Genomic DNA, 19,887 nt, shown 5'->3' with positions numbered 1-19,887 from the left:
CGCGAGTGTAGATCGAATCCAGCAGGAGAAAGTGGTGCAGACATCTGAGGTTGTCAATACAGTGACGAGACCCAGATCGGTACAAGGGGGAACAATATGTCCGCAGGTACAAGTGCCCCAGCCACCAAGAATCCCGCAGGGAAACCGAACTTACCAGCAGATGCCCTTTATTGAGACCTTTGATGAGCTCGATTCAGACCCATTGAAATGACGGTGTCTGAGGGGGGAGGAAAACTGTACCCTTGGAGCAGTCTTGGAGGTAGATCAGAGAGGACCGTATGTAGAGGCGGATGTTGGTGGTCACCCAACTACCTTTTTAGTTGATACAGGTGCTACTCGCTCTATTGTGAGATCTGCAGTAGTTCCCAACTTACCCCTCTCGGGACAATCGATTCAAGTTGTAGGAGTGGCGAATAAGAAAATGACTAATCCATTGACTGAACCGATACCTGTGAGAATAGGGACCTTCCATGATCGACACCAATTTGTGGTATGCGACTCAAGTCCAATCTGTCTGTTAGGTCATGATCTTTTGTGTAAATTGAACTGCGCCATCTACTGCATGCCCTAAGAAGTAGAGCTACAGACTAGTGGTGATGATGCTACATTTAAGGTGGTAAACCAGAATCTGTGTACAGAGCAATTTCCTATGTTGACAGTTGAGGAACTCCCACTTGACCTGAGGGACTCTCTCTCTTTGGACGTATGGGATTTCACGGGGGAAGAGATAAGACTGATCAAGGGAGTTAAGGCAGTTAAGATCCAAGTCAAACTTAATGCTGAGTTTCCGAGAACACCTCAGTATTATCTGTCACCGGAGACGATTGCAGGTATCAAGCCTGTGATCGAGGCTATGATTGAACTGGGAATTCTGAAGGAGATCATGGGAAGTCCATGTAACTCACCAATCATGGGATTGCAGAAACCGAGTAGGAGGTATAGGATTGTGCAAGACCTGCGAAAGGTTAACACGATCGTGGTCCCATGTTGTCCTGTGGTACCGAATCCATCAGTGATACTGTTTCAGATCCCATGTGAAGCTGAATGGTTCACCTTGACAGATCTGTGTTAAGCATTCTTTTCGATACCATTGCATGAGGAGAGCCAATTTTTATTTGCCTTCCAGCTGGAAGATTGGGCGTTAACATGGTGTTGTATCTCTCAAGGTTATACAGAGAGTCCATCGATCTTTAATCAGCTATTGAAGAAGAATCTTGAGAGTCTCTTACTGCCACAGAATTCAGTTCTCGTACAGTACATTGACGATCTTTTGATAGTGACTGAGACGGAGGATGCTTGCAGGATCGACACTGTTGCTTTACTGAACCACCTAGCGGAGAATGGACACAAGGTGTCCCCGAACAAGTTACAGTACTGTTTGACTGAGGTTCAGTATTTGGGTCACCAAATAGAAAAGGCAAAAGGAAAGTATCACCAGATCAGATTGAGGCGATTACGAAAATAATGGTGCCCACCACACAGAAGGAAGTCCAGATGTTCTTGGGAATGGTTTGGTACTGTCGCCAGTGGATCCCGAATTTTTCCTTGAAGGCGAAGCCTTTACAGAGGCTGACGCACAAGGATGTGAGCGATCCAGTACCGTGGGATCATGACTGTCTGGTAGCATTTTTGGAGTAGAGAGAGGATCTATGTCGTGCGCCAGTTCTGGGAATTCCAGATTATAACAAAGTCCTTTTCACTGTTCTGTTATGAGCAAGAAGGTTGCGCTTTGTCAGTCCTAACTCAAAGTCATGGAGGAGTCCATAGACCAGATGCCTACGTCTCAGCTACCTTAGTTCCAGTATCTTCAGCATTGCCCGGATGTCTCAAATCCGTTGCTGCAACAGGTGTCAGCATTGAAAGATGTTAGAGTATTGTTATGGTTCATCCACCTACTGTTTTTGTTCCACATAAAGTTGAGCTCCTGATGACGAGAACTAAGACACAGCATATGACGAACAATAGACTCACACGCTATGAGCAGGTTATACTTGCTTCAGAGAATGTGACTTTGAAACATTATTCTATCCTGAATCCAGCTACCTTAGTGCCTTTGCTAAATGTTGATGATGAAGATTGTGAGTACCATGACTGTCTCGATGTGACTGAATGTTGCACCAAGCCGAGGCCTGACATTGTGGATGAACCTCTACCTGAGTCTGATGAAATCTTTTTCATAGATGGTTCATGCTTAAGAGACAAAGTAGGTCACTTGAGAGCATTTACTGCGTGTACCATTTCTGGAGTTGTGGAAGCTGCTTGTTTACAGGGAGTATACGCACAGGTAGCAGAAATCATTGCTCTGACTCGTGCATGTTTGGCTGCTGATCAAATCCGAGTCACTGTTTACATCGGGCAGCTATGGTCATGGAGAGGTTTCCTAACATCATCAGGATCTCCTATTAGTAACGGGGAATATGTAAGACAATTGTTAGAAGCTTTACAGCGTCCACGAGAAATTGCTGTGGTAAAATGTACAGCCCATGGGAGGGGAAATGACTTTGTCTCTCTTGGGAATAGGTATGCTGATGAAGTTACACGTTTTTGCACTGAACAAGGGTGCATTTTTATGGGAGATTATACAGGTGAGAGCCCAGAGAGAACCAAGCTCAGCATGATGTTAGTCATGGCAGACACCTGGGATGAGCTCAAGCGTCTGCAGGGAGAGGCTTCAGAAGAGGAAAAACCTGTGAGGATCAGAGCAGGATGTGAGAAAGGAGATGAAGGGATTTTGGTTTAAAATGATGGTCGAGCAGTGTTGCCAGATGACTTGTTGAGTCCTATGGCAAGACAGATTCATGGAGCAGTGCACCGGGGAAGGGAAGCTATGGTGCAAGTGTTTAGACAGACGTGGTATAATCCACGGTTCTGTGCATTTGCTGAAGCAGTGTGTCATAGGTGTGTCACGTGTCAGCAGATGAATGCTGGGAAGATGACGGGGGTTGCTTTAAGTCATATTGGGAGGTCTAGGGGGCCTTTCAACGGAATATAGCTGAATTTTATTGAGATGCCTAGGTGCAATGGTTTGAGGTATGTTTTGGTTGTGGTGTGTGTTTTCTCACCATGGGTGGAAGCTTATCCAACAAGAAGGTGTGATAGCCTTACAGTAGCAAAGTTGTTGCTTAGGGAGTTGATACAGAGGTTCGGTTTTCCAACTTCATTGGAGTCGGATAGAGGAAAACATTTCCACAGTGAAATCATGAAGTTACTTTGTGCTGCCTTAAATGTTGACCAGAGACTGCATTGTAGCTATCGACCAGAGGCTTCTGGTATCGTGGAGCAGATTAATGGGACTTTGAAAATGAGGATGGCAAAGTGTGTTTGTCTACGTCTCAGAAATGGCCGGATGCATTGCCACTGGTGTTGATGAGTGTTCGCAGTACACCTGATAGGAGGACAGGTCTTTCACCCCACGAGATCCTGATGGGGATGGCTATGCGGTTACCAGCAGTGCCATCGACAGCCTTGATAAACATCACAGATGACTTGATCCTTGACTATCATGACTGGCTGATGTGGTCCTTTCTGTCTCTCAGCAGGTGGAAGCTGCAACTGCCCCGACCTCGAGGGATCTCTGCCATGACCTGTGTCTGGGTGATTGGGTGCTAGTTCGTAAGCACGTGAGGAAAAGTTGCCTTGATGCCCGTTGGAGAGGTCCTTACCACGTAATTCTGGCGACAAATACAGTGGTGAAGTGCAGAGGCTTGCCGAACTGGATCCACGCCTCCCATGCACGCAGAGTTTCAGAACCCTTGGAAGAAACAGCCCCTCCCATAGAAGGAAATCCAGCTGTGGCAGCAAGGCCACTTGAGAGGGCAAGCCAAGCTGTGGGGGTTGCTGACGAAGCTGGTCCACCAGACCAAGCTGAGGAGGGTTACGCTACAGGTATTGACTCTGAGGGAGAAGGTAATGTTGCGAATGGTATAGAGTCAGACTCAGTTGAAGTAACTGGTGTGGGAACTGGTCGGGGGCAGAAAAAGGCTGACGCCATAGAAGAATCGTGGGCTGGGAGACAAGGAAGGCTGAATCTGAGACTAGCTCCTGAGAGAGATCTTGCTCCTGTGTAAGAGACTTCAGAATCTGAACTGAGTGAAGTAGAGCAAGCTCAGGAGTGTCCAAGAAGGTCGAAGAGAGTAAGAGTGCCTTGTCAAAAATACGCCGCCCCGGAGTGGACTTATATGGTAACAGATGCCGGGAGTGGTGGGGACCAGAAAACGGAGGTCTTCACTAGTGATCAGCAGAACGCCCAAACCGAAAATCGAGGTGGGATTGATAGTTCCTGGACTGTAATCGAGGGATTGTTGACAATAACCGTTCCGAGACCTCCAATATTGAGCAAAGTGTGGATTCTGATCCTTCAGGAACTGTCTTTTCCGACTTTTGGATATCAGCCACCAGCTCAGGAGATCGCAGCTGTTCATCATGAAATACTGCAGTGTGTGCTAATCGAAATTGGTTCTGAGCTTATAAGAGACTGTGAATGAACTGTGAACTGTAAATAAATGTCTCAAAGAAGATAACCTAGGTCCGAGTGGAAGAAGAATACATTTAGGGTTATTCCTGTAGAAGAAGAAAGAGGGGCTAGGGAAATCTCTTTGGACTGTGTAAATAAAATCAGAGGAACTGAACTGTGAACAAATTTGCAGAACTTCAATGAACTGTGTTTGAACTGTTTGAGCAGCAATCTGAGGTGGAAAGAAGAGACTTTTGTGCATCCTCTAATTGAACTGAACCGACAAGTTGAAGATGGAGTCTGGAAGTTCGAACCATAGGTCTAAGTGTGTGATAGGTATATTTATTGTAGGAGTAATAGTAGCAATAATAGTTGTATCTGTAATTATTTCACACGATGCAGAAGTTGGGGAAGTGGGGGTACAAGGGATGTCCACACCTATCACTTCTAGCACAAAAGAGGGTATCGTAGGAGCTGAAAAAGCTATGCTAGATGAAACTAGTTGTATGTTATATGTAGATTTGTCAAGAGGGGATTACACGCTTAATGCATGCAAAGCTGCTATATGAGTATGTGAATACGATGGATGTGAAAGACTGTTATGTGTGTATGTAGTTAACTGCGTCTATGAATATTACTTTTCTAACTATGATGTAGTGCTTTCAGAAGTCCCAGCTTATAAGCATCTGAATAAGTATGATTATTATAAACAGGAAGATGGAATAGGGAAGTATTTTAAACCGTAACCCTAGATACAGCTTATGCACACCGACACAACTTAACATGTTCACTAACAGATGTAGAAAATAAATTTATTGATCAAGTAGAAGATAGACATAGACAACTAATAGGAAATTGTTACAGTAAGAGAGGTAAAGTTGAGTGGACCAAGGAAGAGTTAGCTCATAAGGCAAAAAGGGAGTAGTGGTCCAAATGCATTAGATTTTGAGCAGAGAGGGAAGCTATGTGTGCGACAAGTTCAGACCTACTATGATAAGGTCTTTGTGGGAGAGAGTATATGTGATCATACCTTCACCATTGAGGCCTCAGCAAAGAAGTTTTTGCAAGATGAAAAACAAGTTGTGCCAAATGTGTATTTTGTGTGGGGTAAAAATGCCTATGCGCGACTGCCACTGAATTAGTATGGTATGTGTTATGTGGCAGTAGTATTTCCCAAGATCTATCATGTGAAGGATTTGGACCATTTGGAAGGTGGATTACATCCTAGAAGGAAGCGAGGTGCGAGTGCAGGAGAAATTGTAGGAGATGTTTTTGGGGCATTGATACCAGGTTTGGGAGTGGTGTTGAATGACGTCAAGCTTAGAAAGTTTTCGACCATTGTGGACAAGTTGTCAGCAAATACAGCTCAGTTGTTGCTGCTTGTAGATGGAGAGATGGTGTTGATAAGGGCTATGGTAATACAGAACCGTCTTGCTTTAGTTGTTTTACTGGCAAAAGAGGGTAGAGTCTGTAAAATAATGAAGGTCCAACAGTGCTGCACTTATATACCTGACAACAGTAAAGATCTGAAGAGGTATATAAGTAACATTACTGAGATACATCATGAAGTGCGTGACGTAGCCACAGAAGGAATTAGGGACAAGGTGGGAAAAGGATTTGGTAAAGTAGGGAATTGGTTTGCGTTCCTAGGAAAGGAAATTCTTGGCTACATCTTGAAACCTATCTTTATAGTGGTGGTTTGTGTGATTTTGTTGTGGGGATTGGTGAGGATTTATAAGTGGCATAGGGCGAACAGAGTTGAAAGATCTCTTAGAGAGCAAGAGCGAAGGATGGAAAGACTGCAGGACAGTCACTACGAAAATATTAAGAGCCTAGAGAAGTTCCAACAGGGAAGGATGGCTACAAGCTCTGTTTAGGTTGGTTCTTTCTCCAGGGAGTGTGATTTGATATGATGACACTAGTCATCAGAGGGGGGAACTGATAGAGCATGATGGTGCTCTAAAATTGTAGGGGTGCACCATATATGCACCCGCATATATTCTTGTGTTGTATTAATGTGTAATCATTAGAATTGTGCTGTTATAATAAAACATGCAAGTGAAATGATATAAAGCTATTTTGTTCCATACAGAAGAGAAATGAAACAATGTTTATATTTGAAACCTTAGTATGCTGCAATTGCTTAGTGAAACGTTTCTGTGTAATGAAATGCATTTTGGTTTAAATGTGCAACCAAGATGAAGAAAGCACAAAGAAATAATGAGAGATGCTTGATGTGTAATATTTGTAGATGCTGTAGTGCAAAGCCTTATTAACTCAAGTGTATAATTTGATTTGTAAAGGCCTAAATGAAATGTTCACGTTGTAATATGAAAGCCCTATTTGTTTATTCTTACGTTGGTCAAATTGCGTAGGCCCGGACATGTAATTCCCCTGGTAAGCTCTTGCATTTAGAAGTAGACAGAGAATTTAATGTGTATGCAAGGATGTTCTGTTCTCACGTTTCAGTTGCAGGTGGAAGAAGCTGCCTTTGTTAGTTAGAACTAACGTCTTTTGTTTTAGGAGTTAGGCATGGAAGAGAAGTGAAAAGATTTAAACAGAGAATCGATAATTGGAAGCCATTATTCCTTCTCGCTGAGGAGGCCTGGGAACCAAGGTCAACGGAATACACATGGAGAAAACGGTGGAAAACTACCTCGGAGAGGTGTCTGTTAGCATGAGGTGATCTGTGGGCGTGTTCTACATTTTTGCATTTTGTATTAGGGAAAGTGCCCCGAGAGAAGAGCGTTAGAAGGAGACGGGGTTATAAGGTTGATCTGGGAAGAGTATCTTAAAATGAACTCTTTGGCTTTAGTCATCATATTTTCACTGTGAATGTGCTTCTTAGGAAGTCTTCACAAGCTGACACCTTTTATTGACTTTGCCTGGGAAATGCTAAGTAGGGATGTCACCTTAGAGATAGTGTAGGGATAGTCTAATGTTTTTCACTTTCCAGCCACAGATGAAGTCTGACTTAAATGTTGGAGCAGTCCTTGCTTGTGTTTTATTTCTAGAGTTGTATATTCTTTTCATGATCCACCGGAGCAGACCAATCCGTAGGTTCGGTTTTGTATTAGTTCCCATGTATTTCTACAACCTCGTCTTGAGGTGCTTCTATATTCAGTTGTTTTTGGCTTTGTAATAAACTCCCTAAACTGAAGTGGGAGCCTGTGGTCTTTGAGTCTTGGTTAGTACTGTAAAGTTAATTGTGGTGATGTGCCGTTTCTCCCCTTTACACTTCTCAGCAGGTAAAAAGAGACATCGACCTGGGGTTCCTTGTTAAATTTCTGTAGTGGAACCCAGGCTTATCACTATGATCATCAAAATAACCCTTTCTTGACTCTTCCCTCCTCTATCCCATTTTGGATCACCCCAAACCTCATTTTAATATTATGATCTCACAAACAACTCTTCTAAATTCTTCCCTCACCTATCGCTCCTTTGACTCATTACTAATCTGATCCCCCTAATCTATTTCTAGAGATTCTTCCCTCCTCCATCTCTTCTAAATTCTTCACTCACCTGTCCCTCCTTTGACATTTATCAAATAACATTCTCCACTACCGCGTGAAGGGTGTGTTCTAAATGGGGTTTTAAACTCACTGACAAACTGGTCTTTGTTGTAAAACTGACTGAAACAAACAGCAAACTTGGGTACAGCAGCTAAAACCCTGAACGCTAAACTATTATATAAAACATATCCAAGAGAAAACATACATCGGCAGATAGAACAAAAAATGCCTACCCCTCTCAGTCCCCAAAAGGCCTGGAGTTATTTCATCAGTCTTTCTAGTTTGTGTGTGCTCCATAGTTTGGTTTGCTGCTGCTGCTGAAGGTGGTATGACATTGGCCACTGACTGCCAGTATCCTTGTTCACATACACACACTAGGCCTCTGTGCATGTATGATAATGGCAGCAATTGGGATTAGTAAAAAGAATTAAAAAAAGAATAAATAAAGACTTTGTATGATCCTTCACATCTATGAGCCGAATTTAGAGTTCAGCTCAGAGAATACTCCATCGCAAAGGGTACAGAGTACCCTCTCCGCCAAAGTTCTGCTCCCCTCATTTAGAGTCAGGCAGAACTTTATTATGTTAACGGCAGAGACTACTCTGTCTCAGCCTTGACATACATAAGGGACGTCAAAGACTTGGCCATTTGGCCGCACACATGATTCAGAGTGGGTGGTCAAATGTCTAGTTTTCCATTTCCCTCACTGACAGATAAAACCTGGTGATAAGGGCAGTGGTAACTATTTAATGACACCCCACACCGTGAGAGAAATCGTCCACAGTAATAAGTTACAGACTCGCAAAAAAGGCTTTGTAGATGGGGCAGACCTATCAGCCCGTTTGCGACCGCAAGAAACGGTCATACATCTGCCCCTAAGTGCATTAAGTGCCAGACAGGGACATACATACAGCCCTAACTTTAGCTGCATTGAATGAGTCTTTAAGGATGAGCAAAGTATGCTGCGCTGTAGAACATAATACCAATAGGCCAGCTCCTAAACAAAGAATAAATATGGCACCTTAGTCTTTCGCATTATCTAAAACAGGAATTTAAGAGTGAGGAAATATAAGTTCACCTCATTCCAATCACACCTATGACAGGTAAGCCAGGCCTTCAATCAGGTTCCTGAAAAAAGGACTTTGACACACTAAACAAGAGAGGCCTCTTAACATTCAGTCAGCTATAGGAATAAAGACCCAAAAAGATCTTGAGGAATGTGAGCTGCAGTACAAAGTTACAGAATTTGGCATAGCAGCAACATCTTTGATTTCATAGTCACTACTGAGAATGTGAAAATGCCGTAAGTGAACTATGGACTTTGATTACTCACCAGCCTGAGTAACAGTTTATCTCATTCTTGCTTAAGTTGTTGGAAATCACAGTCTCTACAGCAATTTAAAGTACACGAGTAAATAGGAGAATAAAATACAATAATTATTCACCACAGAGGTCTTGGAAATAATCTGGCAGATGGCAACAACTGCATCTGATTAAACCCAGAATAAAGAGAATATTTACAAAAGTCTTCTAGCAATGGTATCGAACCTGCTTATATCTAAATCATTTTTGTCTGGATTCACCAACCCATGTTGGAGAAACTGAAATTAACGTAGTGATATATTTTGATAGACTTGTAAAAAGGTTAGAATATTCTTGAAGGAAGTCTTGAGAATTATCAAAACAATCATAGGTCTGGCGATAGAGTTGGACCCGCTGGTCAGTTTGCTGTGTGTAAATATGAGATGCTCAGGTTATGCTGGCAATGAAATACAAAAAACTGATCGTGTACATGATGGTAGTAGCTTGTTTAACTGTGAAACTGGAAGTTCTGCTTTTTATTGCAGAGTAATATTGGAAATGTTCTTGTAACGTGAAAACTTTCTGCTACAGTTAAGAATAAACACAAAAGAAACTCAGGGACATCAGTTCTATTTTACCTTTAATGCATGGAGAAGTGAAGCATAAATGTAAGCTTTATGCGCATGACCTTTAGGTATTAACACCTACATAAGAGACCATTTTCACTTTCATTACGATCTAGTGATATTTGGTACATTCTGCATCAGTAGGCCAACTCTGGAAGACAGAGGCACTGCCTTCGAGCGCAGGCCCTGTAAATGCTGGACACACAGTTGTGGCACAAAGACATGATATTTGGGAATTAAGATGCCAAACAATCTGGAGGGGTTGTGCTAGTTTTACCTTATTAAGACCAGGGACGAGATTAAAGTCTGCTACAAAATAGTATTTACTTTCAAATATTTTTTATTAAGTTTTTCAATTAAACAATATTGCATTACACAGTTATTCAATTCAATAAGCATCACGTCACAGTGTACATTTGAAGAGGTGTTTTTAAACATTTCCAGAAAAAAAGTATTTATTACTGTCCTTAAAAGGACGAGAAAACAATATTAAAATGTTTGTATTGTCAAAGCTGCTGTTTCTGCCTGTACATCTGGGGCTAATTTATTTTAGGAAACAGGGACACATATTGCAAGCTTTATCTGGACAAATCGTTCTTATTGGTTCTTGTAGAAACCTCTGCTGCACATTCCACAAAGGGGATCTGTTCCACCTCGATTTACAGGGGCATTTCTGGCCCTCAGTGACTGTGTACGTCTAATACATCATGGCTTTGTACTGATGTTCCCAAGAGATTGCCACTTTGCATTCTGGCCCAATACCTCTGTCCTACTGATTCTTACACACAAATTCGGGTTGGCCGAATTTTAGAAAAAGTTTTTGGTTTAGGATTATGTAGTTAATTTGCCTCATTTGGATCGAGATAAAATATGTTGCTTTTTCTCGTTTCTTCAGGAGTTGAGAAGAGAAATTTCCATTTAATGCAAACTGAGAAATGGCTCCACTGTCTGAATGGCGCAACAAGAACTGGCGAACTTTATGACCCTGATGTGGAAATAAGGGACAAGGAACTATGCCGAATTTAAAACATACAATAATAATACCTTTCCTTATACGCCTTACATAGAGCTATAATTCAGAGGCGTCTATCTGTGCCACTTTTGATACCATTTATGATGGTGTTCACGGACCATCAGTATCTCAGTTCTACAATCCATTGAGTGAATTTTATCACAACTGAAGTCTGAAGTGAACACAGAAGGATGTCCCTCAATAAAGTCATTGACATTAAATCCTTGGAATTGTCTCTCAAACACCTCGGAGGTACTTCATTTAAAACGAGCACTTTACCTCGACCCATCTTTGGTATACTGCACTCCAAGGTGCGGCACTGCTTAGGAGGGCCTGGATGAGGGCTTTCACAAGAGGCACTATTAATGTGACTGTATGCGTCTTCAAGTAAATTAGTCCCCACATGGAGATTTGGATCTTGCTGAATGCCTATATAGCAAATGTCTGGATGGCACCTCAGATTCAAGCTTTTACTCCTGCTTCCGAGGGCTAGAACAGTTCGAAAGTCCCCCAACCTTAGTTACACGCCCAAGCCGCAGGGAGCGGCCTTTAACAAGGGTAAAGGCCTTTAACAAACGGTAAAGCACAAGGCAGAAGGGGTGTAATGTTTTTAGAACATTCTGTCCACTGTGGTAGAATGTTCTAAATTAAAAGGGTACAACTCCAGAGACAAACATTGAAAGGTTGGACCAGAAGGTCTGTACCAGCCATTGTCGGCCTTGAGCAGCTCCTCTATCTTCAGCGGATTTCTCCACATTCATATGTTCTAATTGTTTTTTACTACGGCCTCCGCTACGTCACAAGACTGATATCTTGCCAACTGGTGGATGCCCGTTCTTAAATTTCACCTTTTTTCAAACTCATTTCCCTCAAGTGAATTCACGGTGTGGGCTTGATGCCCGTGTGGCAAGTTCATCTGATTGAAAATTCAACATTTTTATAAAAAACAGCAGTTTTCATACAGTTATTTTCCAACTACAAATTAGCTCAAAATATGTTTCACGCACATATTGCTATAGTTTGGTGACATATTTTACTTATAAATTAACGATCGTCTTATATTTTACTATCTTTTACTTCAACTTAGTATTTACCTCAACAAAACAGTTTTCATCCAATAGGATCTCTCCCTTTTTGTCCTTTAGGTCCTCGCTTCCGTAATACGACACGATGAAGGGCTTGAGCACGAACCATCGCTCTGTCCAGTTTTTCCTTTTGTGCCCCTTTTTCCACATGTAACCCTGTTTGAAGAAAAGAGAAGCTATGACAGACATAACTTCCAAAGGAATCACCCACTTATTGAAATAAGCCACATGTGTACCTATCCTTCAGATGAGGGCTGTGTCCCATGAACAAGGCACATGTGGGTCCATTCATCAATCTAAGATATTGTCAATGAACAATAGACGAACTATTAAAAAGGTTTTCTAAGCAATAATGCATCACTCCTTATGTCCTGCGCTGGACACTTTGCAACCTAACCAGTGGGAAATGTAAGTGTTTAAGACATGTACTTTTCAAACTAATACTTGCACTGGAGACACCCTCCGAGTTGTCATGCCGGACCTCTTCTCTGCATGGCTACTTTCGCAAGTAAAAGCCATAAAAACCAATGTCCTTCCTGTACACCCGGTGTGATTATCTATGTGTGTTCGAAAATATCTTTATGTGGGCGACACAAATATAGCTGACACAAATGTAAGGCACAAAAGCGGTATTTCCTGGAGCGACACGATCTGTGAAATGAAGTAAAGTAGCACACGAAGTCTTCATTCTACTACTTCCCTAGCCTGCCCTGTTCTGTCTTACCTTAATGTTCAATCTCTGCCTTCCCTGCAGTGCCACGCCAAACTGTACTACAAGGAGTCAACATAAACACCTTACGAACAAGGCATGCAAATAGGACTAATAAACAGTTTCAAAAAATCCTTGATGCCTTCACCCATGAGAAAAGTATAAATATATGTTTACATCTTCATGAAAAGTTCTGATAGGTGCCCCTCCCAGCCTGGACCACGAAGACCCCAAAAATCTACCAATGGTCACCATTAAAAAAAAAAAATAATAAAGTCTTAAGATTTTAGAAGTAGGAGGCAATTTTAAGCACATTGTTTTATATCATGGATCCAGATTTGACACATCTCCTCCTGGTGGAGGAAAGACCAGATGATGTCACTATCAGTCATCAGTATGTCAGCGGGAAACATACCACTGACAGAACATCACTATTGGGGGTCCGACAACAATTTCTGTTGGAGATCTTTGATTTGATGCCTCCTGTGATGTGTATTGGTATCATTTGGGAAGCTGAGTGGAACGATTGCTAGTTTCTTCCCACCCCCCTGACCCCCGCCGTGATTTTTGGAGGTGTGCATAGAGTTTGCAATATAACAGAATTTGAAATCACAATATATGTCGGTCAGTCAACAGGGGCATATATACATCTCTCTTTTTCCATACCTATGTATCTGCAGGAGAATCAGCCAATCGGTCCTTTTAATGTTGGGCCAGTCAGACCACCCAATCCCCTTTTGCCTCCAAATCTCAGGTCCTTTAACAGTAAAAAACATTAGATCGGACAGAGAGAGAGGTAAGAAGTGTGTGAAGGTCGCAAAGTCATGATGAATGACGAACCCCGTGAGCATTTATAGAGCAGAAGAATGGTGACGCACATGACCGAGACAATATGCCTGCAAGGTCCTAATAGCCAAGTCCTCTTTTTTTAACCTTGCGTTAGGAAGGCAACAAATGAAGGATTTCCTAGCCTACAACTATACAATTTTAACTACATGGTGAAACCCCAAAAGGTACAAATGATTATCTTCGGACACAAGTCACAAAATTCATCATTCCCTCTCCAGCAAACAGAGCCAAGCAAAAGCTCTCATGGAGAGCCCACTTTGGACTTTTGTTGCTGGTAAAAAGCAAAACCCTATGATGAAGCACCAGCTAATGTGGATGAAGGATTTGCAAACTTTTTATAAAAAACCTTGAATACAAAAACATGCTACATTAATGTTAAATGTCCATCTTGTTCACAAAAGACTTTTCTGGGGGGACGCAGAGGGCAGTGTTTTACTAACCCTACAGGATTTTCAGAGTGTTTCTGGGAGGATGCACCACTGAACCGTATATGTTGATCCCCATTCCACCTCCCTCTCCCCTCTATGGGTTTTAATGCATTATGGTTAAAGCCAAAAAATAAAATGGCATCTGAATACTTGGAGAGGAAAATAAACCTTTGCTACCCCAGCAGGAAGTTTAGGAGCTCAGACCAACGCCTTGCAGTCGCATTAAATGTCATACTTAAAAGCAGGGGTTGCAGAGCATCTTCTCCTCAGGGTCAGGTCTTGTGGAACAAGTTGCTCTCCAATCTCAACCGTAATGCACATTTGAAAACCTTCAGACACCCCCCCCCCCCCCCCCCAAACCTATTCTAGGTGAGCTATAGATGACCACTGCCAAGAAATCTGTGGAAAGTCTGTGTTTTATAAATGTTATGCCTAGTACCACAGCCAATATGGAGCTAGAGAAAGGCTTTTGGCTCCAGAAATCCACTGCCTAAATAAGGCAGACATTGGTACAGAACAGATAACAGAGAAGCAGTAGATTCAAAGTCTGATGGAAAAGATCAATCATACGATGGAAACCTGAACCCCAGGCCTTGGCCTCTACCGCCATTCCTTTAGTTTAACTCAAGTTTAATCTTCAATTAACTTTCAGACAAAACACTCTTCTTGTCTCCATCTTTTTCCTCATTTTCAGATGAAGCAACAGACTGAATTCCACCTCCTCATGTTTGTAGGTTTCCTTGAAGCATTCATAGAAATCAGCGATACTCATTTTGCTCCCTTTGATAAATGAGCACATGACCGTTGTCTATTACACTGATTAACTTCAGAAAGTCAGTTCATCACCTAGTTAAACACATTAACATGCCTTGAGCCAATTTGGAACATTTAATTAATGTTCACACACTTGGCAACCATTACAAGTTGGCCGGAAAACAGGGAGTTATTTCTGCCTGTACTATGGAATGATAATGCCCGCACTGGTAACTCCAGGGGTTTGTGGGGTGGAGGGAAGGAATCCCTCCCTATTACGAGCTTTGGGGAATACATGGAGGATTTGGCCACGTCTCCAGGTGAAATACTCACGAACTATGGGGTTTTAGCTCTTATAATCCCGATTTGACCAGAAACCCGTCTTGTCTCAGAAATTAACAAAAATAACAATTGCAAAACAGCACATGTAAAAATAAAAAAGACAAACTTAATTATTAATCTTAGATGTTTAAACATTCTTTTTTCCCTTCCTCCTTGTTAATTGCCAGATGCAAGATAACATTTTATACCCAATGAAGGAATTGCCACACAAAATGATGTTATTTCTACCCATTTCTGTCTTTCCTCTGAGTTCTTACCTGCTTCAGCACGTCCAGTATAAGCTCAATAAACACCTCATTGATGGCCATGGATATGGTCTGCCGGTCCATGCCTTTGCTGAAGTGCCCACTTCCAATTAGCTCGATCAGCCCCCACGCGGAGAGGCCATTTTGTTTGGAATCGAGGCCGACCTTGTAATCCTCGAAATAGGCCTGCTGCCAGCCAGCTCCCATGGCTTCGGTCAGTTTTTTCAGGAGGTATTCAATCTGCACAGAGAGAAAACACAGTTGTTAACTGGAGGAAATATTTGGCTTCAAAAAGATTGAAAAATATATATTCCCATAGGTCGGCTTTGTTCATTGCAGCCTTGATTTGTAAGAAAGCCGGACTTCAAAGGCCTCCTAGCAAAGAGAGGCATGTTGCAGAAGGTATTTTGCTCGAGTGTGGCTGGACTGTTGTGGGTGTACAGCTCTGCATGTTTGTGTCTGCTTCACTATTTGCATTAGTGTGTTTGAGGGGCGAGTGTGGAGGCCCTGGCCTGTAGGTAGGTGTAATAATATGCATGTACCTGTTTCTGTGCATGTGTGTGGATGAATACACAAGCAACCTTCATGAATGGTGTTTTTCGGCAGAAGCAAGGTTACAAAGCGCCTGTAGAATTGGTATTCAGGGCACACTTTGCTCACTTAGCCGCCTCCAAGCCACAACAAAAGACTGCATATTCTTAAAGCTCTCACTGAATGAGGTAACCACTTACTGCCGAAGAAAACCCAATGACAAGCACAGCTTCCTTCTTCGTAAGTTAACATGATTTTGTTCTCGTCAAAACAAAAACAATAAGCTTAGGCAGCTAAATTCCTGTGCGCGGACTCATTACTCTGCATGCGCACTTGCTCAACCTTAACACATACTGTTTACTTCATAGTCATTTATTTAAATATCCTATCATGCACAACACCACTCCCATTGATAAAAATTGGAAGCATTTCCTGGTTAAATTTTTCCAGTTTTTCTAAGTAGGTCTTGTATATCTTTCTAAATTCTGGAAGGCTTCCCCTCCGTCAGATTTTGCGGAAATAGTGTCCGCTTTGCAAAAGACAGATTGGCCATCTGAGCTCTTTGGTGGAGGTTTGAGGGTTGTGAAGTTCATTGGGACAAAGCAAGTGGAACGCAACCAATGAGAGTGTCAGTTAAGTAGAGTGCCTGGGGTGGATTGATTAATGGATGATACGCGGATGCTTAAACATGGATCAGACACTCATGGACAGCCAGTGGATGTAAGTTATGGTTGGTGAAATAGCCTTCAGCTTCTATGATCCAGGTATAAGTGAAGCCAATGCACCTTGCACTAGCTAGCAGAATCTGACACCAGATTTGCAATAGCTATCAGAAGCCAACACCACATTTGCACTAGCTAGCCGAAGCTGACACCACATTTGCACTAGTTAGCAGAAGCTGACAACACATTTGCACTAGCTATCAGAAGCCAACACCACATTTGCACTAGCTAGCAGAAGCGGACACCACATTTGCACTAGTTAGCAGAAGCTGACACCACATTTGCACTAGCTAGCAGAATCTGATACCACATTTGTTTATACCTATAAAAGAGGATGACTTCTGTGGTGGCAGTGGAGGATGGGGCAAGTTCCTGGAGATGGGGCACTAAGATTGTGAAGGAGTCTTAGCAGGCTGAACCCAACCGCTCATTTTTGTACTGTTAAGTAAATCATGAGTAGTCAAGATAAAGTTTGGACTAATTTTAGGGGCATATACAATTTACGAGACTGTTCCAATATAGGTTTGTATGGAGAAATGGCGTGTTTGTAAAACAGTTGTCAAGAACATCACACTTGAGTCATTAATATAGAGACAGCTGAAGGACTCCTATTCTTTGTTCTGATAGCAGGCACTTGGTAAGATACAGTTAGTATCCAATGCCGACGACACCCAGCTCATCCTCTCCCTCACAAAGGAATCAGACACCACCAGACTCAGCTTCCAGGAAGGAAGGAATGATGTTGCATCCTGGATGAGCAGCAGCTGCCTAAAGCTCAACTAGGAGAAGACAGTAGTCCTCGTCCTCGGACCCACACCCTCCACATGGGACAACACCTGGTGGCCCACCACCCTCGGCAACCCCCCCACACCCACACCCACGGACCACGCCCGCAACCTCAGCATCATAGTCGACTCCTCCCTCACCATGACCCGACAGATCAACGCCGTCTCCTCCAAGTGCTTCAAAACCCTCCGCATCCTCCGAAAGACCTTCAAATAGATCCCCCCCAAATCCAGAAAGACCATCACCCATGCAATCATAACCAGCAGATTGGACTACGGATACACACTCTACGCCATCAACAAATCCTTGCTCCGAAAACTCCAAGCGATCCAGAACACCACTGCCAGACTCGTCCTCAGTATCCCACGACAAGACCACATCACCCAGCACCTACAAGACCTCCACTGGCTCCCGATCGAGAAGAGAGCGGCCTCCAAGCTACTCACTCACGCCTACAAATCCCTCCACAACACCAGACCCCAATACCTCAATGAAAGAGTCTCCTACACACTCGAGAAGCCTCCGCTCCACCGACCTCGCCCTTGCCGAAACCCCTCGCATCAGCAGAGCCAGAACGGGTGGAAGAGCCTACTCCAACATCACGGCAAAGACCTGGAACGAACTCCCGCTCAGCAACAGACGTTCCCCCACTCAGCATCAGACGTTCCCCCACTCTGCATGCCTTGAGGGAGAGCCTCAGGACCTGGCTCTTTGGGTGAGACGTAGCTGCATGATTCCCACACCCCCCCCCCCCCCGACCCCTCCTGCCGAGACCCTAAAGGGTGAGTAGCACGCTTCACAAATCCCTGATTGATTGATGGATTGAGTTTCACGAGTACTCACTTTTTCCGGATAAGTTCAGAGTCCTCTGCATTCTGCGAGACATGAAGGTGGCATTTATACATGAATTCTCCTAAAGGAGGTATGTATGTGTTTCACAATAAGAGTTGAGAAGAATAAAGCCTATGAGTGAGATTAGTCAGAAATGATCCGATTCAGTGGAAGACTGTATTACTGTGTTCCACTTCATGTCTAAGGGAGCTAGGACGGCATGTCTTATGGTGTAAAATGGCACTAGTATGTTTAAAGGGAACATAACAGTGGCCCCAACAGCAAATAACTCATCTCAGACTGCAAGAGAGTGTACTTCCATATTGCGTACCAGATAGAAAACAGATTGATGAGTGTCAAGAAGACTGCTGGTGAGGATGAAGCTTCATTTGGGTGGAGATCTTCTCTATTGATGTTGCAAGGAAATGAGTGATGGTTTGGATACATCTTGTTTTATAACTGGGTCCCTAATTGCTTACTTTAGCATCTTGAATAGTGTTCTAGAAGTACAGGGATTGTTTCACTCCTTGTCAAACGGTGATGGAGAAAGCTAACTGAGGTTTCAATAGTGCGCAGATTTTTCAATCTTTTAGATGTGGAGTGCTTAAAAAAGGCAATGCGTGGATATAGTGAAGCATCTGCGCTATATTATAACACTAAAAGCTGGATTTAAATTTCAGGTAATTACGTGTAATTCTGCGTAATTTTTCAAAGTTTTAGCTTGATTACACAAAAGCTTGCTATGCAAATTTTATACACACCTACTCGACCGTCCTGGCAGAAGGACTCTTGCTAACATCTTACTCACCTCCACACCCTGACGGATGAATTTACTCGTCCTACCAGAGGACTAACCCTGGCACACCACTGCCCCTCTTTCCTAACATAGGTCATGTTGAATACATACTCCTACTATCCGCACTACTGGTCCCCATTACCTCCTATGTCCCTCCCCTAGTAGTTACTGCCCCTGTGGTTTTGGCACATAGATGGTCTCTTTATGTACCCCAGTTCTAGTTTTTTGATGTGACATTACATCAGCCGCCACTGTTTTTCCACAAATATCAGCTTCTCATTTCAGAGAATGCACAAATTGGAACTTCAAATATATTTCTTTCCCTTTAAATACATACCAGTCATCTACATTCTGTTCCCAGGCACCATCAACATAGATCGACATATGGAAAACATTCCAACTATGCATTCAGGCCCCACAAACATGACAGTAAATGCCATGATGTGTCAAGGTGTGGTCCATTATTTGGCATGGAGTGTAATATTCGGGTATGCCCCATTGTAGGCCAGGCAATGTCACGTGGTTATGTATCCCTGACTGTTAGTCAATGACGTGATACTGTCAGCCATGTTGTATCTTGAGTCAATGCCTAGTGGCCAAGAAGAGGCCTTTACCAATAACATTAAGGTATGCTCCATCAATAACAAACAATGGTGACAGCAGCGGCACGACAATATGCCCTTTAAGTTAATATATTTATTACAATATAGAAAACAGTAAGCTGCTTATTTCATTTGAGATCTTGTTTTTCCCATGACAAATGTCTGGTGTAAATCTTATCTGTGAGAACCATAATAGTCCTTTTCCAAATGTAGCGCTAAGTTAAACTCCTCCTCTGTTCTTGAAAAGCAAGAGTATCTCGAAAACAGTCCTAGCTCTGCACATTCGCTCATCTCACGTCACTC

At 42.8% G+C, this 19,887-nt stretch overlaps 1 protein-coding gene across 1 annotated transcript in view; it reads right to left on the bottom strand.

Annotated features, from left to right (window-relative positions):
• Positions 1-19,887, bottom strand: part of SWAP70 (switching B cell complex subunit SWAP70) — a 405,015-nt gene that overhangs the window by 169,902 nt on the left and 215,226 nt on the right. The window contains exons 4-5 of the mRNA XM_085648164.1: positions 15,329-15,556; positions 12,000-12,146 (exon numbers count right to left, since the gene is read on the bottom strand). Of these exons, the coding sequence (XP_085504290.1) occupies positions 12,000-12,146; positions 15,329-15,556 (375 nt within the window). The remainder of the gene's footprint in view (positions 1-11,999; positions 12,147-15,328; positions 15,557-19,887) is intronic.

The sequence above is a fragment of the Triturus cristatus genome, chromosome 3_2 (assembly GCF_964204655.1).
Source record: "Triturus cristatus chromosome 3_2, aTriCri1.1, whole genome shotgun sequence".
NCBI classification, from domain to species: Eukaryota; Metazoa; Chordata; class Amphibia; order Caudata; family Salamandridae; genus Triturus; species Triturus cristatus.
Note: the sequence above shows the minus strand (reverse complement) of the source record. Positions and strands in the feature narration are given on the sequence as shown.